The 23,119-nt window shown below is 47.7% G+C and overlaps 1 protein-coding gene and 1 long non-coding RNA gene across 3 annotated transcripts in view; one reads left to right on the top strand and one right to left on the bottom strand.

Moving 5' to 3' along the window:
- LOC133208740 (uncharacterized) overlaps nucleotides 1-8,918 on the bottom strand; it is a 220,258-nt gene extending 211,340 nt beyond the window's left edge. The window contains exon 1 of the long non-coding RNA XR_009724506.1: nucleotides 8,588-8,918. This is a non-coding gene — a long non-coding RNA (uncharacterized LOC133208740). The remainder of the gene's footprint in view (nucleotides 1-8,587) is intronic.
- PLXNA4 (plexin A4) overlaps nucleotides 1-23,119 on the top strand; it is a 473,966-nt gene that overhangs the window by 13,090 nt on the left and 437,757 nt on the right. For both annotated transcript variants that reach the window (XM_061346821.1, XM_061346822.1), the window contains exon 2: nucleotides 14,989-16,252. In XM_061346821.1, coding sequence (XP_061202805.1) covers nucleotides 15,074-16,252 — 1,179 coding nt within the window. In that variant the 5' untranslated portion in view covers nucleotides 14,989-15,073. The remainder of the gene's footprint in view (nucleotides 1-14,988; nucleotides 16,253-23,119) is intronic.

The raw sequence follows: 23,119 nt of genomic DNA, 5'->3' as shown, positions 1-23,119 counted from the left end.
AGCCCAGGGATATTCCTCTGTTATGGCTGCTGAGGGTGAACAAATGCTCCTGGAGCTGGACAAACACATTACTATTTGAGCAGTCACAGCCCAGCAAGTCTGAGAATTAAAGGTAGTCAGCATTTCCCTCGCTGCTGCATAGATCTGTCCTCCTCCCTCCTGGCTGCCTTATCCTCAGCCTTCCCCAGTACAGCTTGTTCTGCAAATCCTTCTCTGCAAGAGCTGGTCTCAGGCTTCTTCAGAGCACCAAGTCCTTTGGAGGCTTTGTTTCCTTTTCCTTCCTCTTCTGCCCATGGAGAGAAGAGTTTTGGAAGCTCAAGAGCTCTGTGCGTAGGTCCCTTGGAGATATCTGAAGTCACTTTGCTGAAGTTCACAGGCGACTTTTGAAAGCCTCGACCATTGCATTTGTAGATATATATATATACATAATCTGTTCTGTCTTCCCTCCTGTTTTCTTTCTCTGTCAGGAATCCAGCTGTGCAACATGTGGCACTTGTAGGGCTTGGAAGGCAGGAAGATCAAGCAAACACAGAGCTTTCAGCAAGAAGAGATAAATCTCCAGAATAAATTCAAGCCACGTAGGCCCAGTCTGTTTTAGTTCGAAAGCCCCGCTGGTAGCGATGTGTGGGAGCTGTAGATAGAAAGCTAGGCAGAGGAGAAGAGTTTATTTGTGTTATTTCTGGCACCTCAGTGGGAAAAGCTCTGTTCTGAGTTCATGGTGCTTGGCACAATGTAAGTCTGTGTGGATTGTACCAGAGGAACCGCCCGTTGAGTGCTACCTTCGTGCGTGGTTTGAAGGCAAGGGGGAAAAGGGAATTATCTGCCCTGAATGAGATAGGGTTGTAGCTGGAAAAGGGAAGTGTGGGGTTTGTGGGAGTGCGTGGGATGCAGATGACCACAGAGAAATATCTTGTTATTAATAGTCATTAATAACCTATTGAATTGCAATAGCATTTTTACACCTGCAATAGCATTTTAACACTGCTCCAGTTTTTATCTAGACACTTCTGCATCTGGTAGGACCAGAGCTGAGAGCTGTGGGCTTCCTCCTGCAGGCAGTGGATGGGCATTTCCTATTCACTGCAGAGACAGAGGACAGGTCGGTGTTTGATGTGCCCATGGCATGACCATGGACTTGCTGCCTTGGGGTTTGGTCCACAGAGCAACTCTCATGTTTCTTAAGTGTGTTGACTGACTCTGACCTAGCCAGGGTCAATCTGGCCAGGGAGTTGCTAGATGAGCTTGTAGTAGAAGTCCAAGTTTCTACTTACTGCTATGCTTCCGTTTTCTTAAGTATAAACAAGAAATAAGCCCAGAAGCAGCACCTGGATGCACTCCCCAGGATAAGCTCAAAAATACCTAGTGCAAACTAATGTATTCAAAGCCACCACTAACAACCCAAACATCATTTCCTTTCCTCTCCCACCCCCCCGCCTTTTCCCTCTAGTCAAAGCAAAAGATTTCCAAGCTCCACCTTCTAAAGTGAGGGCAAATCTCAGCCCATCCCTGTCTGAGTGGATGCCTGTCATTAAAACCCATCCACAGCCATCCGAGCCTCCCTGGCCGGCTCCAAGTTGCCTGTCCCAGCCACACAGGAGCCAGGACAAGGCATTGTATTGTGTGCTGCAGGCCTTACCAGAAGCCCCCAGGGGCTGGAGCACAGATGATGCTTTCCAGGAGCAGGGAGGATGCTCCTACCTCCAAAACAGTTGTGACTGCATCCCCAAAGGGCACAGTGCGTGGGCACAAGCTTATATGCTTTTAACTGTATTAGACACTTATGGAGCATCCAAAGTGCAGCTATGATATCCTGTGAGGTGAGAGGAAAAGAGCAACAAGTCCTGCTTTGGAAAGAGGGATGAGTGGAGAGATGGATACAGTGGGAGAATGAGGACAGGCTTGCTCTCTGCAATGCAGCCTGGGGTGGCTGGAGTGCACATAGAAAACAGTCCTCTGTGGTTCTTACTCTTTCAACACCTATGCATGTGTTTTATAGCGCTTCTTCAGGTCTTGCAGCCTGTGTTATCAAGGCCTCCATCTCTAACGAGCAGGATTTTATGAACAGAGACGACCTCCTTGTGCCCCTGCATTAAAACTGCCCCTCATCTCAGCCTCAGGTGCCTTTAGCCTGTGTGAGCAGAGATGAACAAAGCAGATGGTGTTTGGATCTGGATGAAATTAGAGTGTGGGGTGATGGTTTGCTTGCAGCTGCCTCTAAGCAAACAAGTAACTTTCTTCTGGGTAGCACGACCCAGCTCTGAAACCACTGGTTATTGCAAACCCATAAACTATCTTTTGCAGACTAAAGGGGCTTATGTGTCTGTTTCTGGTGCTGGGTTTTCTCTGTAACACCTATCCTAACACAGCTAATGCTTTGTGATGATGGATCTGCAATTGCGAGGCTATGCAAACAGCTCAGACAATTGCATCACCCTCCTTGTGGTGCCTCCGGGGTGATTTGTTGAGCTGTTGGTAGCTCTAGGTGTGTGCTGGTGCGAATGAAGGGTCTGATCCTGCAAAGCGCAGCTTCCATCCATGTGTGAGCATCTGGCACAGGGAAGATACTTATAGAAGGAGGAAGATTTTGCCTTTGCAGGTGTGCTTTGCAGCAGCCACAAGCTGTCTAGCAAGTGCTGTTGCTGATTGCAGGTTTGTCAGTGTGGGGAAGCATAGGTACATAATGCAGAAAGCTTTAGCAGCAAAACAGCTTGAGTAGATACCTCCTCCCTTCCAGGCTGTGTGCCAGCAGCGGGACTCTGTTCTGTATCATTTCAGGATGCCCTGGATGCACCCATGCAAACTCACAGCTGAACACGGTGACCACTGAACTATTTAGTTTCAACAATGACACTCGAGTGTATAATGCACCTATTCTGCTGATGCTGACGAAGTGGTGGTGGAGCAAATGGGTTGAAGACTGATGGGAATTTACTGCTCTGGAGTTATTCAGGGGTGTATGTGCTCTTAAAACATGCACCAAAGGAGATGATAATAGAGAAAATCAGCTATAAATGAGGTTCCCCAATGTGCTGCATGTGTGGCTTTGCAGAATAGTTGTTGCTGTGGCACTAAGGTGATGTTTAAGCACATGGGCTCTCTGCCTCAGCTATGCTGTCTCTGTGTGACCTTGGCCAAGTCTTCACCTTCCTGGACCTCTGTCTCCCTGAGGTGCTTCTAGACTGGAAGCTATGGAGGTGGGGATGTGCTTTTAGTAGGAACATCTTGATTAGAGGTGCTGGTTGCCCTTGCAAGCAGCAATGTGCTATTTTACTGGGGAGAGCTGGAGAGGCCCTGCAGGACAAGGTGTGATGTGCTGGTGTGAACTATGGTGGGACAGCAAAGTAACAGCAGCCTCCTGTCCTCAGGCTCTGTGCCACCACATCCTCCTGTGTCATTCATGTGGTTTAGCATATGAATGTAGAAATAGTCTGTAAATAAGGGCTGCTGCTCCTGATTCTATCAAGTCTTGTAAGTAACTCACTCCAGGCCTGACATTAAACATTGGTGTTGAGAAGTAATTGATAGGCAGTAGTGCTGTCCTTTATTCAGGAAGACCTGTGATCTCTTCTCAATGCACATAGAAGGGTTAGGGAAGATGCTGGGTAAGTCTGCAATCGCTCAGCAACTACCTGCTCTTTCCCCCCCTTCTTTCTTTTCCTTTCTGCAGTGGCATTATTTTTTGCTTTGAAATGCATTTTCTACGCTTTTGAAAGCCAAAAATGGAAATATCCTCCCAGAACTTTAACCTTATGAAACTGATTTGACCTCCTGATTTGTCAGCAGCTGCAGGAAACCCATTCTAGGGGAACTGGGAGATTCAGGAGCTGCGGGATCAATACCCCATTCATAAGGAGGGGATGTTTCAGTGGTTACAGAACTTGCAAATCCACAGTCTGCCCACACTTCCCTTCTCTTACGTTGTCTCTAGCCACTTTTCTCCCCCTCCTCCCTTTCCCAGCCTTCCCTGTCAGAGCATCCTCCTCTTTTGCTTTCCAATTGGGTTAATTAAGCTGAGCTGCAGTGTAAGTAAGCCCATCAGGGACCACAGAAGAGTTTTCTTCTTAGCAGCACAACAGGCTCCAGCTGACACAAAGAATAAGCATGGGGAAAACTTCCTTAGTCCCTTCATTGCTGATGTTGAGCGTGTTTTACTCCCCTTTTAGACTTCAGAGCAGCTTTCTGTGTCTGAAGGGAGCCTACAAGGATGCTGGAAAAGAACTCTTCATCAGGGACTGTAGTGATAGGACAAGGGGTGATGGGTTCAAACTGAAACAGGGGAAGTTCAGGTTAGATAGAAGGAAGAAGTTCTTTACTGTGAGGGTGCTGAGGCACTGGTACAGGGTGCCCAGAGAAGTGGTAAATGCTCCATCCCCAGCAGTGTTAAAGGCCAGGTTGGACAAAGCCTTGGGTGATGTGATCTAATGTGAGGCATCCCTGCCCATGGCAGATGGCTGGAACTAGATGATCTTAACTGGGTCCGTTCCAACCCAAACCAGTCTATGATTCTATATGTATTATTAGATGTTGCAACTTGGTCAAATTTAGACCAAATTTGAGGCATGGCCAGAAGATCCCTATGCAACAGTTGAGAACCTTCCCAATTTTACTACCTGCTCCAAAGCATGAAGCTTTTAGTAAGACAGCATAAAAAAATCTACCTAAGGTCAAACACAGAAAAATCAATTCAATAAATTCAAAAATTAAAATCAATAACTTGCAAAAAAAAACCACCACCTTCTCCTCATTGAGTTCTCAGAATTGCCCAAGCCATTGTGAATGCAACCCTGTTAGCCTGAGGCAGACACCGAGCTGAGGAAGGTGTCCCCTGAGTAGTTCAGGTCTGTCAAAGTAATGAGGTTCTTAAACCTGCATCTTAGCACAGAGCATGTCAGTCTACCTGAGCTAGAGGTGTTGCTGCTAATGCTGGGTGTAATTATGCATGCACACACTACCCTGCACCAGGAGCACACAGGAATCGCATAATTCTGTGCAAAACTAAATGTGTCTGTATGCTGTACAGGATAGATTTGTGTATCTCCTTGCAAATACAGCCTCAGTGTGTATACAACATCAGCTCTCTTCTAATCTTCTTGTTAACAAACATAGCATGTGATTATCTTTTCACCCATATTAGCACAATGCCGTCTCTTGTCTGTATCTGATCCTGGCCATTAAGTATCCTGTCTAGCTCAGCAGTATCTTGAGACTCCCAAGCAGGGAATGGAGCTAGTTATCCTGCAGCAACAGCCAGGCAGGGCTCTAAGAATAACTTCCCATTGGCCTTTGTATGTGTTGGCAGTGGACAAAGTCACTGGGAGAGAAAATTAATAGCAGGTTAAGAATACTTCATTTATTATTTCTTTTTTTTAAGAGGGGATTGAGTTTTGCTGCTAATTCTCTGCTGAAAGTACTTGTGGTCTTCCTGTGTCATCTGTGGAACATCATGGGACTGTGGTGGGAGAAGTCATGGGACTGTGGTTGGAGAACATCACGGTATTGTGGTGGGATAGGTGCCAGACTGCTTCCACCTCCACAAAATACTTGTAAAGCTGCTGCTTATCAGGGCTGTGGCCACACTGCCTCATTACATCTCTCTGCACAATGAGCAGAGCCCTCTTGCTGCTGCTGGGCTTCCATTTGTGTCTCAGCTGGGTGTCTCTGCTATTGCAAGCATGGGTGTCCTGCCCTTCAGTTGCCTTTTGGACAGGTGGCATAGAATCATAGAATGGTTTGAGTTGGAAGGGACCTTAAAGCTCCTCCAGTTCCAACCCCTGCCACAGGCAGGGACACCTTCCACTAGAGCAGCTTGCTCCAAGCCCCTGTGTCCAACCTGGCCTTGAACACTGCCAGGGATGGGGCAGCTACAGATTCTCTGGGGACCCTGTGTATGTGTTGGACTCAAGATCTGGCTAAGATCTGAGATGCTCCAACCACCTCTGCTTTACGGGCCTGTATGTGCTCATCTGCTCTCTTTAGCCACTCACGTGGGAAGATGAAGGATTTGCTGTGTCAGGTCTTTTCACTGGTCCCATCCATAGCTAGTGGTTGCTGCTCCAAAGTGGTTGGTTACCTGCCATTAATGAAAGGAGATTTTATGCTGAATAAAGCATAAAAGGAGACTCTGTTTTCGCCTCTGCTGCAAACCCTGTATCACTGAAGAGAAATCATCATACCTCTACCTGACTCTTTCCTCCCAGTAATATAGTATAACAGCATTATCTTTATGTTCCTGCTCCTGCTGTGTGTTCAGCCTGTTTCCAGCTGTAAGGTTTGGAATAGTTGCAGGATTGATGGTCCTTGCTCTCTAGGATCCTGGATCGCTGTGAGTACATGGCTGTCTCTGCTTTCATTGCTTAGGCTGACCAGTTGTACGCTTAATTTGGGATAGATTCCCGTACTCTCTGAACCATCAAGTACTGGTCACTGGTAACTGGAGCTCATCTGCTTTGCAGATAGCCTTAACCTGTGTGGCAAATACACTGGCTCTGCATCCCTCTGAAGGTTTTTTGTTGGAGGTGTTGGTCAATGAGAAGCTCCCCATGACCCGGCTTCAGTGTGCGCTTGAGCCCAGAACCCCCCCGTGTGCTGGGCTGCACCCCCAGAGCGTGAGCAGCAGCTCAGGGAGGGGATCCTGCCCCTCTGCTGTGCTCTGGGGAGACCCCCCCTGCAGTCCTGATCCAGCTCTGGGGCAGCAGCACAAGAGGGACGTGGAGCTGTTGGAGCGAGTGCAGAGGAGGCCATGGAGATGCTGCGAGGGCTGGAGCAGCTCTGCTCTGGAGCCAGGCTGAGAGAGCTGGGCTGGGGCAGCCTGGAGAAGAGAAGGCTCCTGAAGGGGAGACCTTAGAGCAGCTCCAGTGCCTAAAGGGGCTGCAGGAAAGCTGGAGGGGGGCTTGGGACAAGGGCCTGTAGGGACAGGCCAAGGGGAATGGCTTGAACCTGCCAGATGGGAGACTGAGCTGAGCTCTTAGGCAGAAGCTCTTCCCTGTGAGGGTGCTGAGGCGCTGGCACAGGGTGCCCAGAGAAGCTGTGGCTGCCCCATCCCTGGCAGTGTTCAAGGCCAGGTTGGACACAGGGGCTTGGAGCAAGCTGCTCCAGTGGAAGGGGTCCCTGCCCGTGGCAGGGGTTGGAACTGGATGAACTTTAAGGTCCCTTCCAACACAAACCATTCTTGGATTCTATGATTTCCAAACCTTATTCCCCATCCTGGTATCACCTCTTGTTTCCCCACTCCTGTTGCTTTTACCCTGTGTTGCTCAGTCTGCTCTGCTGAGCTGCCTTTTGAATATGTAGCGAAATCTCAGACTTTGAAGACTGAGGATTCTCTCCTGGCTTCTTTGCAAGTGGTTTCCCCACCTCCAAATATAGATCTTAGGGCTCCAAAAACAAGTAGATCAAGGTCTAAAGGGTTTGGGTGTTTTTAATTCCTACACGTCCATGTTTTATCCTTGGTGGCATATATGTAGATCTTGGGAGTGCAATAGCCAGTGATCATAAAGTCACTGTTAATACGGAGTTATTCTCCCTGCCTGGCTTTCAGGAGACAGCTGAAGTATAGTCTTGTGTCTTATGAGATTTGGCTCTTTGTGGATTTATACAGTGCTAATTGCAAGACTTCAGCCAGAGAGAGGGGACTCATATCTCACAGATCTTCCCAAGACTGCAGAGCAGGGGGAAACATCCACCCACTGGCATCCAATGCAACATAAACTGTGCTGTACAGCCTCAGCCAACAAGAAAAGAGCTGCCTGCTGACTCACAGAGAAAGCTGGGGTCCGAGCCCCTTTCTTGCTCTTTGGGAATCAAAATGGTGTTTTAGGGCTCCCATCTGAGCCAGGTCAAGAAGATGTAAAGACCTCATTTGGGGATGAGGAAATCTGCAAGCATAAGCTTGACTTCTAAGGAAGGAAACTCCATTTTTCCTCAAGGCTGTCCTAAAATGCTATAAATGATACACAAGCTGGGGAGACCTGCTGGGATGAAACCCAGTTCATTTTCTTTTCAATATTCATCATTCCTTTAGGGGCAGAAGATGTGTTTGTTCCTGTTTGTGTCTAGAGCTGATCAGAGTCTCCTTGCCTGTGAAATGCTGTCCTGGTTAAGGCTGGGATAGAGTTAATTTTCTTCCTAATAGCTGATGCAGTGCTGTGATTTGGATTCAGGATGAGAATAATGTTGATAACGCACTGATGCATTTAGTTGTTGCTAAGTAGAATTGGTACTAAGTCAAGGACTTTTCACCTTTTCGTGCCCTGCCTGAGTGTAGGCTGGAGGGACACAAGAGCTTTGGAGGGGACAGAGCCAGGACCTGAACTGTCCAAGGGGATATTCCACACCATTTTAATTTCCTGGCCAGCTTGGCACTGCCAACCCCACGAGAGCTGCCCATCAGTGAAACACGGTAGAGAAACACTTCATAGTGGGGAGAGCAGAGTCCCAGGAGCACACGATGGCTTTGCTGGGGACGAGAATGAGACTGAAATAGAAGTCAACCTGACAGTCTGGCTTTGGACGTTCTTCACTTTTCTCAGTGCTTTAGGCTAAGGAAGTTGGGGCTGTTGAGCCTGGAGAAGAGAAGCTGCATGGAGACTTCAGAGCAGTTTCCAGTGTCTGAAGGGGGCTCCAAGGATGCTGGAGAGGGGCTCTTCATCAGGGACTGGAGTGATAGGACAAGGGGTGATGGGTTCAAACTGAAACAGGGAAAGTTCAGGTTGGAGATAAGGAAGGAGTTCTTTACTGTGAGGGTGGTGAGGCAATGGCACAGGTTGCCCAAAGAAGTGGTAAATGCTCCATCCTTTGCAGTGTTCAAGGCCAGGTTGGACAGAGCCTTGGGTGAAATGTTCTAGTGTGAGGCATCCCTGCCTATGGCAGGGAGTTGGAACTCAATGATCTTAAGGTCCTTTCCAGCCCTAACTATTCTATGATTCTGTGGTCTCATATACACCTTCATCTAGGTAGGATCAACCAATTCAGGCACTGTTGTGGCATGGTTTGCTTAAAATCAACAACCCTGTGTGCTCTTGCTGCAATGATCTGTTTGTCTGGGGGTTTATATTTCCCCAGTTACTGCAATAAGGAATAATTTCAACACAGATATACTCAGGATACTTTCAGAAGACTGGGAAATACTGCAACCTGTGTTGTGGAGGGTGGCACTCAGCCATGGAGACTCCCGGCCAAGTCTGCTCCAGAAAAGAGAATTTAACCCCGGATTCAGGATTTGTAGGTTATTTCCATGACCTCAAAACTCCATTCTTGACACTAATATTTGTGTTCTTTCATTTGAGTCTCCACATAGCAAATACCTGGAGGAACTGAGAAATCATTGCAAACCTCTCTGCTTTCCCTTCCAAGAACAAAGGAGCATGGCTCTGACCTGCTTTTGTTGATAGGAAACCAAGCCTGAAATGCAGGCAGAAACTCCATCCACATGCAGTTTTATCACATGGGGGAATAAGGAAGAAAAGGAAGAAAATCTCATTCATGGTGAGCGTTAATCCCATCATTTAATACGCTTCTGGCAGATGCACAGGTAACAGGGTGATGAGCACCATCTGACTGCCTGAGTAGAATGATCTGTGTGATGAAGGAAGGCCATGCCTTAGTTTAAGTGCCTTGCAAACAAACCACTCCTGAAGTTAATCTCTTTATTTCTGGGACAAGCTGCAGCTTGCACTGAGATCTGTTCATTGCGGTGAGCTCTGAAGAAAAGATGCTCTGGCCTAGGATGCCCTCAAAGAGAGACTTGCCTTCAGTTTCCATCCGGCATTGGCCAGGTTATAAGTTCAGGGAGAAAGGATTTAGCAGAAGTTAGAAGCTGGGCTTTGCTGGGGGAGCTGTTGACAATGTCTCTGCATGAGATTTCTCCCAGTGTTGGCTTCCAAAGAAAAGCTTCTATCCATGGTAATCAGGGTTTATTAAAGGAAGCTGGGAAAAAAAAACCCTCTTTAGCTGAGATTAAAGAGATTGTGTAGCTGCACTTGGTGCTGAATTGCTCTGTGCTGGCTCCGTCGCTGGGCGTCTGCCTTGTCAGCATCCCTGCACAGCCTCCCGCATCCTGGGAAATGAATAGCTGTGCCTGAGTGAAGCAGAAGTAAACAGAGGAGCGTGCTGTCTGATTAATGCTGGGTTTCATTACCCACCCAGCCCGTGCTGTTGGCATTACACATGAGTCCTGGGTGCTGTTGGCTTCCTCCTAGCCATGTATTACCTGGTGGAGAAGTCACCAAACCCATCCCACCAGCCACTGGGTGGTCAGACCCACTGCGCAGGAGGATGTGGTGGGTTTTCTCCCTCCCCAGTGCTGTTTTTCAGCATGTTTTGGTCATGTCCTAGATGTTAATGTTTATTTTTGCTCTGAGCCCTTGGCTGAAGCTGGACCCAGAGCTGATTTGCTTCAATGGCTTTTTGCAGCCATATTCTCATGATTCCTCTTACCATTGACCTTGCAGTGGTTGTGGCAGAGGACATGGTGAAGTGATTCTGTCTGCCACCTTTGGTGGCAGGAGGGTTGTGTGTGTGTAAGCCAAACGGGGAGATGCTGTCATCTCCCATGTTCACCCAGTGACACGTTCCTTTCAGGAGCTGTCATTGTAGAGGGGTGGTTTTATGCCAGGAGAATGATCATGGCTTTCATGAGACTGTCAATCAAAACTGAATGCCCCAGCTCCCTCTTTCCCAGTTCCCTGTACACTTCCTCCTAAGCCCTTCCCTCCCTCTCAATTGACAGACAGTCCTTTGTGTCCTTTTTATGCCTGATCTATTCCTACTTCCTCAGCCATAGGGCATCCTTCTTGACTTCATCCCCTTGGAACCTGCTGTATTGTGAGGACGTATTCAGCATTCCCTAGCTCTCCCGTCTAATAACAGCCACCAACGAGTTAAAGGGAGTTAGGAAAGTTTATTCCTCTGAGGCTTTCTTACATCCAAACTTTTCTTGTCCAGGGCTGCATCTAATTATCATAGTGTTGCATGTTGTAGAGTCTTGGGATCATGTCCTAGAGAGCCCTGGGCAGAACCAAGTTGCATCCTTTAACTGAGTGTTTTCTAACCCTTGGTGGAAGTTGTCAGTAACAGCAAAAAAGTAACCATGCCATAACTTGCTGCCCTTTGGGTGGAAACCAGTCCTTAAACCAAACTGTGAATATAAAGGTGAATGTGTTATTTGATAGCTTTGTATTGTTATAGCCCGTGGCATCCCCTCTGTACCACCACTGCCTGTGGAAGGGTGAATGGAGGACAAGGTGTTCATGACAGAGGGAGAAAAAGCAGGGCTGCTTTCTACCAAAAGCTCTTTCCCTACAGATCTCTGCGACTATAGAGGCTGTGTGACCTTCTTAGGGACCTTAAATGTGCTGGTGTAGAGGCTGTTGTGGCAGGAGCCATGTAGAGGGACAGTTTGGTCTCATACAGGAGTCCTACGTGGTGGGTCATGGCATTAGTGCTGGCCATGTCCCTGGAAGCGGAAAGGAGTGTGAGCCTGGCTATTGTGGGAAGGCAGTTTGAGCTTATTTTAGTATCATAGAATATTTAGGGTTGGAAAGGACCTTAAGATCATCAAGTTCCAACCCCCTGCCATGGGCAGGGACACCTCACACTAAAACCATATCACCCAAGGCCTCGTCCAACCTGGCCTTGAACACTGCCAGGGATGGAGCATTCACAACTTCCTTGGACAACCCATTCCAGTGCCTCACCACCCTAACAGGAAAGAATTTCCTCCATATATCCAATCTAAACTTCCCCTGTTTCAGTTTTAACCCATTACCCTTTGTCCTGTCACTACAGTCCTTAATGAAGAGTCCATCCCCAGCAGCCCCATATGCCCCCTTCAGATACTGGAAGGCTGCTATGAGGTCTCCACACAACCTTCTCTTCTCCAGATATTTTGGCAATACCCAGCTTAGAGCTGAAGCCCAGACCTCACTGTGACCTTTGTTATTTGCATTTTTCCTCATATAATCTAATCACTCTCTCTTAGAGACCAAGCAGCCTTAAAGACAGTGTATATCTATGCCACTGCATTATTTGTCTTCCCAGCTGCCGTGACTTCTGCTACCCAGACATGGGTCATAAAAAGACATGCATAGTCCCCTTCTCCTTGGTGCATCCTCTAAGAGGTAGTACAAACTGTGCTTTCTTCTGCAAGTTAAACAACCAATCCTCCTTGCCTTTGCCCTCTGCTGTTATTTATTAATAAATAATAGCAGCCACATTATAAATTATAGCCCTTAAAGGCTCAAGAACTGGTTGGGACTGCAGGACAAGTGAAGGCTGCACCCCAGAGGGTGCAGGGCAAACAACATGAGCAGATGGGAGAGGAATGAGTGCCAGCAGTTCACAGAGAGAAAATCCTCATCCTAGGGTCACTCAGATGGCTGGTGGAAGATGGCAAAATAGCCCCAGGCTCCTGCTCTCCCTTCTTTGTCCCATGGGGATGCTCCTGTGCTTGCTTAGTGGCTATTGGTGTTGTCAGATTGTTGATGCTCTTTCCTCTGCAGGTGAGCATCTTCCCCCATGAGGTTCACTGTCTTTGGAGCCCCTTTGTCAGCTACGAAAGGGAATCTTCATGCAGCCTTCCTGCTTTCATGTCTGGAGTGAACCTTCTCACATGTTGTGTTGGCCACTTATTTTAATAGGGATGTTTCCTCCTGTTGTTGCAACTCAACTCTTGGGCGTTGCGATGACCTTTGGGAAGAGGGCTCCTACTGCAGAAGAGGGGTTGTTCATTACTTCTTCAATCTCTGGGTCACAGCAGTTCCCGTTTCCCTGTCCTGCAGCTGTGCTGACTCTGCAGGACTAAGAAGAGCGAAATACAGTAGGATATAGGGGCGAAATAGAGATCTTTTTAGTACTTGAAAAGAATAATTCCTTCCTAGATCTGTCTAGTGCCTGATCAAACCCGTGTCTGTTAGAAATATGGATCATAACTCAGAAGTGACAGGAGCTGGTGTTCAGGGTTGCCACGTGATGTTTCTGAACACAGGACTCAAACAGGGACAGCTTCCCCTCTTCTGCTGCTCTCTCAAGGATGGCCTCTTTTGAAAGAAGAATGGTTGTGTGGGGAGAGCTCATCCCATCGCCGCTCTATCTATCATCATAAAGGTTATTAAAAGCCTACGTGACCAGCCTGCACATCCCAGCAGAGCGAATCCTCTCGTGTTCATGAGACAGTCTTGCAAACTCTGTAGTCTAAGCTTCATTTTATTAAATATTTGCTTGACCAGGAAGGCAAAGCAGAGCAGGGTAAACACACCTAAAGTAAATGTGGAATGACCTTTGTCCGTCATCTATCCATTGCCTGCAGCTGCTGCGGTACGGAGGGCAAGTGGGAGGTGGAGGTGGTCATACAACAGCTTTGAAATGGTAGCTACTAGGAGAACCTGGAAAGATTTTGGGTGGCAGGAAAGTGGGGGATGCTCTACAATCCCAGATTTACCCTTTCCACTGTCAGATCTAATCAGTCTACAGGTCAAAAGATGGGATTTATTCTCTTTATTATTTCATTGTTGTTAACAGAGTTACACAGGTTTGAAAAGGCTGAAATCCAAACCTGTGTCACTGCCACTGCTTCCTCCCTGCTGGGATCTGCAAACAGCAATTTCTTCCTTGCCTTCTATATGTGTGGGGCTGGCTGTCACCGCTTTTACTCAGCTGTTTACACCCCTGATTTCAGCAAAGTCCCTCTGTGAGTGGTGGGACACTGGCCTGCAGGAGCAGAGCTGGGAGATGGTTTGTGTCCTTTAGAAAACAAGAACAGTCTTGCAAGGCTCTGATCTGGATGTTAAAGAGGGTTGAAGGGGGGAAAGATCTGTGTGCCTCAGCCTGGCCACGTAGCAAGGGTTGTACAGTCATCAAGGGACTTGGCTTGTGAGAGCTGAGCTGGCAGGACTCCATCTCTCACATGCTTGGTGGGGCCATAAAGGGCTAAAGTTGTTCTTGGTACAGGAGCAGACATGAAAAAGTGAAGGAATAGGGAGCAGAAGGATGTATTGAGTAAGAAGATGCATTGCCATGGTGCAAGGATGCTGCTTGGTGATTATGGAAGATGTTTGTACCCCATACTGCTCCCACCAGCTTCTCTTTGGAAAGTCACCACATTGGTCCCTGAGTCATTGATTTTTCCAGTTCATGGTCCTTTAGACTTTATTACTGCTAATAGTTAGGCAGCCCCTTTCTCCTCATTCATCTGCTATGCTCAGGGAAACTGGTTCTTTCTTTTAGATGCTGTTTCCTTGGCTGTGCTGTGGGTGGAGAGCCGTCTGGTGATGAGAACCCATGGGAGGGTGGAGACCTGGTGCTCAGTTTTGCTCCATGCTTGGCTGCATGCCCTTTGTAGACATTGCTGCAAAGGCTGGCACACTACAACCCCTATGTCTGTACTCCAGGCTGGACTAGCACAAGGCAGCTTTGATCTGGAAGCCACAGAGAGCCTGGTCAAACAGGCCCATTCTGGGCTGAGGTCTCCTGAATAGAAGGATGCTAATGTCAGACCAGAGCTGGCTTCTTCCTGGCAGACTTCAAGGGTGACAAGAGCTCAGCATCCATCTAGACCTATCACTTTAGGCAGGTCCCTGACCTTCTGTAGGCTTCAGTCCCTCCTCCAACAGAGCAGGATAATAACCCTTGTCCAGCCCTGTCTTCTTCGATAACAAATACGCAGTTGGCAGTGCAAACAGCATAGTACTTGATGCCTTTTGCACTGCTCCGGCTTCCAGTGACTTTTTGGGCTGCACCACCGAGCACGGGTGGGTGTGTAACTGGAGAGTAAAAAGGTGCCAATTACTCTGCCCTGTGATTTCTGCTCTTTCCACCAGCATCTTTTCTTTCAGGAGGGCTCCCTTTGTGCTGGTTTTAAGTAGAGAGCTCAGAGACTAGAAAGGGAGGATTAGCAATTAAATAGGCTCTGATGATGGCATGGTTGTGAAGGAGGGAGGAGGAAGAAATACTCCATAGTAATGTACTTTTGTTTTCTTTTGTCTTTGCTTGTAGGACAAAATCTGCCAGGGAATTGGTGTTTTGAAGACTTGTACAGCTTTTAATCCTCCTTCCCTTGGGAATACAAACATTTGTAATCATGTCACCGGCCATGTGGAAATGGACTTGCCTGGTTTCTCACCTCCTGCTGTCCACCACAGTGTCGCCTCTTGGTAGGCAGCAACCACTGCATCCAAAGAGGCCCTTCATCACCTTTACTGGAGACCAAGCAGAGGGAAACTTCAACCATTTGGTGGTTGATGAAAGAACTGGGCACATTTACTTGGGAGCTGTCAACAGGATCTACAAGCTCTCCAGTGACCTGAAGGTCTTGGTGACCCACCAGACTGGTCCCGATGAAGATAATCCCAAGTGTTATCCCCCCAGGATAGTCCAAACTTGCAACGAACCCTTGACACCCACGAACAACATCAACAAAATGCTCCTCATAGACTACAAGGAGAATCGATTGATAGCCTGTGGGAGTCTTTACCAGGGCATCTGCAAGCTTTTGAGGCTGGATGACCTCTTCAAACTGGGAGAGCCCTTCCACAAGAAGGAGCATTACCTCTCTGGTGTGAATGAGAGTGGCTCTGTTTTTGGAGTCATTGTTTCTTACAGCAACATGGATGACAAGTTGTTCATCGCCACTGCCGTGGATGGCAAACCTGAGTATTTCCCCACTATTTCCAGCAGGAAGCTCACCAAGAACTCCGAGGCAGATGGGATGTTTGCATATGTCTTTCATGATGAGTTTGTGGCCTCTATGATCAAAATCCCCTCAGATACCTTCACCATCATCCCCGACTTTGATATCTATTACATCTATGGCTTTAGCAGCGGTAACTTTGTCTATTTCCTGACTCTACAGCCTGAGATGATCTCACCACCGGGCTCCACCACGAAGGAGCAGGTTTATACCTCCAAGCTGGTTCGGCTTTGTAAGGAGGACACAGCTTTTAACTCCTATGTTGAGGTGCCCATTGGCTGTGAGAAGAACGGGGTGGAGTACCGGTTGCTCCAAGCAGCCTACTTGTCTAAGGCTGGAGCTATCTTAGCAAGGTCTTTGGGTGTTGGTCCTGAGGATGATATCCTCTTCACAGTCTTCTCCAAGGGGCAGAAAAGGAAGATGAAGTCCTTGGATGAGTCTGCTCTTTGCATCTTTGTCCTGAAGAAGATCAATGACCGCATCAAGGACAGACTGCAGTCCTGCTACAGGGGAGAGGGGACGTTAGATCTGGCCTGGCTCAAAGTCAAGGATATTCCCTGTAGCAGTGCGGTAAGTGAAGCCCCAAAGCACCCAACCTTAACCTCCTCCTGTGCTCACAGAGCATGGCTTAACAATTAGAGCAGTGACTAGGAGCTCAAACTGCCTCATCCCAGCCCTGGCTCTTCCTCACATCACCACATCACCTATTTTAACCCGTTCATGCCTCAGTTTGCTCATGGATGAGCTGAGAAGGGTATCACTTTCTGACCTGCCCAGACATGCTATGATTGCTGATGAGTTAAGCCACGGGGTCTTGAAATCTTTTGTTGGAATTTGCCTATTGTGGTTACTTTGCTGTGCAATTCTTTAGGGGTGAAATCACATTTCCTTGTGCAGCCTTGGCTCAAACCTAAGCCAAAACAGGACCTTGATAATGTCAGTGGTTTGCACCGGTTTCTGTGTCTATGGGTATAAGTTTCCTTCCCTGGGCTGAAGTTGGAGCAGGATCATTCAGGGAGCTTTGTGAAGCCAGGGCCTTATTCTCGTGCTAGGAAGCACTGGTCATTAACCATCAGAATCCATCATCTTCCCGTTCCCAGCCAGCTCTGTGTTGCCTCTGCACTGAAAAATCAAGGCCTGTCTGCAGATCAAGGATTAAATGCTGCCAGATTTAAGGGCAGGATAGGGGAAGAGGCTGGTCTACCTGACCTACAAATGGTCTGAAGAAATCGCCTTAGTTTATTCTGTTGGTTCACTAAAGTGTCACTGCAGAAATCTGCACCCGCTTTGATACCATGCACAGAACTCAGCATTACAGCCAGCACTGCACCCTGCCTGCTGTAATAGCCCCATCTCTGGGCTTTGATTTCCTCCCTTAATTAGCTCTTTCAAGTGGGAGGCAAGTTCAAGCCTGAGCAAAGGGAATATGGAGAAACACCAGAGTGCTTTCCTGCCCCATAATCTCAAGGCAGCCAAGGATATGGGATTGCTCTGGCTTTCTCTTTGTACTCGCGCTTCCTTTGCTGGGGGATCCCTGCTGTTGCTCCTTTGCAGGACAAGGACAAACCAAGAGGAACACATGGGAATTTAACTGCAGGGAGGTTGATCCTGCCGTACTCTGCCCTAATTCCCCTTTAAACCAGTGCTCTCAGCATTGCTGCTTGATCTTGCACTGCTCCCATATTCCCACACCAAACATGCATACGGACAAGTCCTTCTTTTTAGTTGGGATCTTTTCTGCTTAGACCTGCAAAGCTCCCTATGGAGTATTGCACAGGGAGAAAGGCTGTGCCCAAATCTGGCTTGGAGTATTTTGTTTAGCCTTAAGGCCTCAGCACATTCAGAAAGATGCCTTCAGATTTAAGCTGGGAGCTTCCCATTGGAGTTGCTTTCCTGGGCTGTTAAGCCTCTCCATGCATTTGCATATCCGTTCTGCTTGTGCTCCGTACTAACGTTTGCATTACCGGACCTCCCAAATCAGGAGGTTTGAAACCTCCCAGTAACCTGGCTTCTATGGCTTTAGATAGGAGCAAAAAGGTCAACAGCTCCCTTGTGTCCTTTGGTGTGAGTCCCACCCAAGAAGACAGATACATCAGGCTGAAATTGAAGGGACAGAGGCTGGGGACAGGATAAGGAACCAGTGGTTGACATAGTGGGAAAAACACTTAGAGTGTATTTGTGACTGCATTTCTTCACTCTGAATCAGAGATGCTAATGCTTCCCAGCTGGAAAAAGAGCCTGGAGATCCTTGAAGAGAAAAAACCCAGGAGTCTGAACTGTGTAACTAAGGAGGCTGTCCTCTCTTTAAATGAGTCTGCTTAGAGCTGCTGGCAAGGCCTGTCTGAGATCAGCTGTGCTGCCCGAGGGAAGAGGTATTAGTGACTTGGCTGCTGCAAGGGTTGCACAGTCCAGCTGCTAAGCTTGGAAAATATTTGATGGTTGGTGAAGTATTTTGGAGCCTGGATATATGTCTGAGGGCCTCGTCTCCTTTTGCTGATGTCCTGCTTTGCCAGCTATCCACCAGCACTGCCGCTCTGCCTCTTAGCACATGTATTTGAGGCAGCTCTAAAACCAATTACAAACCCATCAGTGAGACTTCCGCTGGTTTTGTGTGGATGTCAAATACTTCTCTGCTGGTGCAAATAGAGGCTTAACCTGCCTGTGATTGAGGCTGGACCTGAACTTCAGCTCTGCTGCCCTGCCTACAGCAGCTGAAATCCTGCATGTGAACAGATAGAGATAATGTGCCTGGTGTTGAGCAGATGGGTAGAGATATGGGAAACCAGCACTGAGCATTGCAGAAACACTATTAGAAGACATATTTGAGCCTTTCTTTATGTTATTAATTGTAGGAAAATGGATTACGGAGCTGGGCTCACTGCATTGTCCTTTCATCTTGGTGCATGTTCAGGTCTGGCTTTGGGTAACAAATAGTTTTGTAATAGGGTGATAGGTGACTCAGAGGGATCCATATGTTAGGATGCTTCTGTTCCTGCATTGGCGTAATGCTTATTCAAGGCTGCTTCAGGGCAAGAAGAGTCTCTTGAGGACCGCTACCAGCACAGATCTCTTCATTTGCAGTATGCACACAAATAATTACAGGGATGTGGGGGAATGCTGGAGTAGTACAGTGCAGAGCCTGCAGTTTCCCTGATCAGTCAGCAGGAGCTAGGGAAGTTGAGGCTGGATAGGACTCGGCAACAAGGTGGTCTGGACACACAGTGTCTCATGGTCAACATGCAGCAAGAGGCATTGGGTCTGCTTGTGCCCTGCAGGGTTGAATGTCCTGGAGACTGGTTTGCAAACCCAATGTGAAGGTAAAGGATGGAGACACAGCTGTAATGAGCCTGTCCTTCTCTTGTGCCAATCACACATGCATGTTGCAGGGGGTTGGAACTAGATGATCTTCAAATCCTTTCCAACCCAAACCAGTCTATGATTCTATGTTAGCAGTGTGATAGAAGAATTTCCAGAATGGGAAATATAAAAGTTCAGAGATGAATAGAGGATCCTCAATGTTCATTTCTCCCCTGTTCCTGTGTTGCAGCTTTCCTCCTATTAATCTTCAGCATAAATCAGGGGAAAAATGACGGATTTTTATGTCTAGGCAGTTGGTTTGCAAATTGGCACTGTTCACTCAGGTGATGAACAACAGTTCCAGGTAATACCTCTCTGGTTTTCCTTGCTGAAAATACAGGGTAATAGCTTATATTTAAACATCACCCTTGACCCCAAATGCTTAGAAATTCATATAATCAGAAAAAAAAAGAGGCTGGATTTAAAAAAGGGAGTCTTATGGGGTCATCTGATTTGCCCTTTTGCCCTACTTGTAACATAGCTGACAGATGTTTGTCTCACCTCTTCTTAACCTCTAAGCAATGGAGCAATGTCGGGAGGTTCATCTCTCTCCCTACACGATCTGTCTTGGCTGCTTAGGAAGCTTTCCTGCATGTCTAATCTAAATCTCCTCTCCTGATACTGAAGCCATTCCTACTTACAGAGAGCACCTTCATCCCCTCTGGCTATCTAGCAAGAGCTTTGCATGTCACCAAAGTGTGACTACTTCTGTGGTGCATTGCGGAACATCAGTGTGTAGAAGAGAGGGACCGAGGCTGTGTGGATGTACAGGGTGTGGGTAGGAGGAAGGGCTATCCTGGAAGGAAAAGTAGGCACATTGGAACAGGTTGCCCATAGGAGCTGTGGCTGCCCCATCCCTGGCAGTGTTCAAGGCCAGGTTGGACACAGGGGCTTGGGGCAACCTGCTCTAATGTAAAGTGTCCCTGCCCATGGCAGGGGTTGGAACTGGGTGAGCTTTAAGGTCCCTTCCAACACAAATTCTATGATTCATGTTAAATAAAGAAGGCCGTGGTTTAAATATATTTCATAAACTTTGTAATTAACTTTGTAACAGTTGAGGCATGCTAGATTTCTTAAAGTGGTACTTTGGGAGGAGGATGGAGATGTAAATGGCCTATTTTGTCTAGGACTTGATCCCTGGGGGAATCTGTTGATTTGCATTACTATGGAATAGGATTAACAATAGGTGCATTTTGAAGCCCAGAGATAACTGCATTACTGGGATGCTCAGTAATGGAAGCAGAAGGAAGCAGGTGAACTGCTGTGTAGAACATACAAGCATGGATGAAGAAGAGGAGAGTACTGGAACTGACTCCAAAGAGGCATAAGGGTGCCACATCCTGCTGGGGAGATGCAACAGGAATGGAGGTCCTTGCTGGAGCTTTGTCTTGCAGTGAAGCCCCAAACATGTGTCATAGAATCACAGAATATTAGAATGGTTAGGGTTAGAAAGGACCTTAAGATCATCCAGTTCCAACCCCCTGCCATGGACAGGGACAACTCACACTAAGCCATGTCACCCAAGACTCCATCCAACCTGGCACTGAACACTGCTGGGGATGGAGCATTCACAGCTTCCATGTTGATGGGACACAACGCTGGCTGTCAGCTTAGGAGCTGGTTGCATCCTAGAGCTGCTGTTCTGGGAGATCCTGGTGTCCTTATCAGCCTGATGTGCCTCACAGCATCACCTGCTGCTCTGCAGCTTAACAGGCACCAGTCCCTGAGCTGAAAAGGTGTCACCTCCATCACTATAGCTTTTCCTGGATACACAGCTTGAATATCTGCCAAGATAATCAAAGTGTCTGTCCCCAGCTATCACCTGGCTTCTGCCTTTTGCTGGTGTTTTCTTTTCCCTTTGGCAGGAAATGGAGTTTGACTGTTTAAATTACTGTATTCAGTCTCTTCCTGTTTTTCATGGCAGCGCTGTCACTTGGGGGTGAAAAGCAGTGGTTTTGAAGCTCACCAGCCAACAAAAGGCCTTGTGTAAATAGCTGGGCAGTATTTCTCCAACACTTTGCTAACAGAGAGTGGGCAAGGTGGATGTCTGGGACCTGAGTCAGTGTCTGACAGAGAATTGGCTATATAGGCTTCCTGTGCTTCTGATGCTTCAGGTCAGTTCAAACCTAAGTCAGTAACTCTCTAAAGCATCTTTGCAGATACTGGTGCCTAGAGAGTCCTGCATCTCCTCCTTGAGGAACAAGCATCCACTTGTTCCTCAAGTGGAGTCTGCTCTCCTGCTCCCACCTGCTTTCCTGTATCCTCCCTGCCCATCTGTTGTGGTTGAACCCCAGCTGGCAACCAAGCCTTATGTAGCCACTTGCTTGGTCTCTTGCTGGTGGGATGAGGGAGAGAATTGGAAGGTAAAAGTGAGCAAACTCGTGGGTTGGGGTACAGACAGTTTAATAGGGAAAGCAAAAGCTGTGCACAAGGAAAGCACACCAAGGAACTGATTCACCACTTCCCATCACCAGGAAGCAGTTCAGTCACCTCCATGCAAGCAGGGCTCCATCACACGTAATGGGGACTTGGGAAGACAAAAAAACATCACTCCAAATGCCCTCCTTTCCTCCTTCTTCCCCCAGTTTAATATGCTGAGCATGACACGATTGTTGTGGGATATCCTTTGGGTCAATTTGGGTCAGTTGTCCTGGCTGTGTCCCCTCCCAATTCCTTGTGCACACCCAGCCTCCTCTCTGGTGAGGTGAAGAGCAGAGAAGGCCTTGTTCTAGTGTACAAGCACTGCTCAGCAGTAAGAAAACATCCCTGTGTTATCTACACTACAGCACAAACCCAAAACACAGCCCCAACCAGCTACTGTGGCGAAAATTAACTCTGCTGCAGCCCAAACTAGCACAATCTCCACCCCTTATTCCATACCATTTACATCATGCTCAGATCCCACACTACCCAATACATCCTCATTAACTCCCACCACCCTTCCCGTCCTTTGATATAATGCACATACACCATTCTCTTAGTTTATGGACAACCCCTATAAAATGTCTTTAAAGCATCCATAAAAGTCCAGAGTTTATTTAGGCCACAGCTTTGAGCTCCATCTGTTATGGTGGTCACTCAGGATAGGAGGGGTGGTGTGTTCCATGGAGTTATGGGGCACAAAAGACATGGGTTAACTGAATGTGGAGGATGTATTGATCAGTCCTTCCATGGATGGTTGTCAGGAATGTCTGGATGCCACTTGGGAGCACAGACATTCTGCTTTGCCAGCATGAGCACCCCATCCCATGCTTGGTCATTGGGGCTGATCCATGGGCTCCTGCCACCCAGTTAGGTAGGGCCATTTCTAACTCAGGTGGTAAAAGGGCTTTGTGTATGGTAGGAAACAGGCAGTTTGACTCCTGGCAAAGCCACAGTTGGTGGTGGGGCAGCCAAGATTTTCCTATAAACAGCCTATTTCATGGCTTTTCTCTTCTTGCCAGGGCTTGTATTTGATATCACTGGTGTTAATAAGACACAAGTCTGACAGAGCACCCCTGAGATACGAGGGTAGGAAGCAGCATTACCCTGTTTTACAGGAGGACTGGCTAAGGCACAGTAAAACAGAACTTTCAGCTCAATTGCAGCTCAGAGTCCTGGATCTTAGTACTGCGCCCAGTGCTCCCAACTGTTGCAGGAAGGGCTAGAGAGGATAATTTTTGGAAGAGAAACTAGTGATAGGAAATGGGGAATGGCTTTAAATTGGAAGAAGGAAGATTTAGATTAAATATAAGGCAGAAGCTCTTCCCTGTGAGGGTGCTGAGGCGCTGGCACAGGGTGCCCAGAGAAGCTGTGGCTGCCCCATCCCTGGCAGTGTTCAAGGCCAGGTTGGACACAGGGGCTTGGAGCAAGCTGCTCTAGTGGAAGGGGTCCCTGCCTGTGTCAGGGGTTGGAGCTGGAGGAGCTTCTAACACAAACCATTCTATGATTCTATGAATAGCATCCTAGCTATTGTATTCCTCTCTAGCATAGGGGATGGAAAACCAAGGTTGGTTAGAAAGAGGGACATGTGCTGGAGGTGATGGAAAGAAGGGGCATTTTAAGGAAAAAAACATTCACTTTACAAAGTAAAAAGCAGGA

This window comes from Neopsephotus bourkii, unplaced genomic scaffold, assembly GCF_033783945.1.
Source record: "Neopsephotus bourkii isolate Nb327-2 ecotype Australia unplaced genomic scaffold, CSIRO-AGI_Nbou_v1 NB_281, whole genome shotgun sequence".
NCBI lineage: Eukaryota > Metazoa > Chordata > Aves > Psittaciformes > Psittacidae > Neopsephotus > Neopsephotus bourkii.
This window is presented reverse-complemented; position numbering and strand designations above follow the sequence as displayed.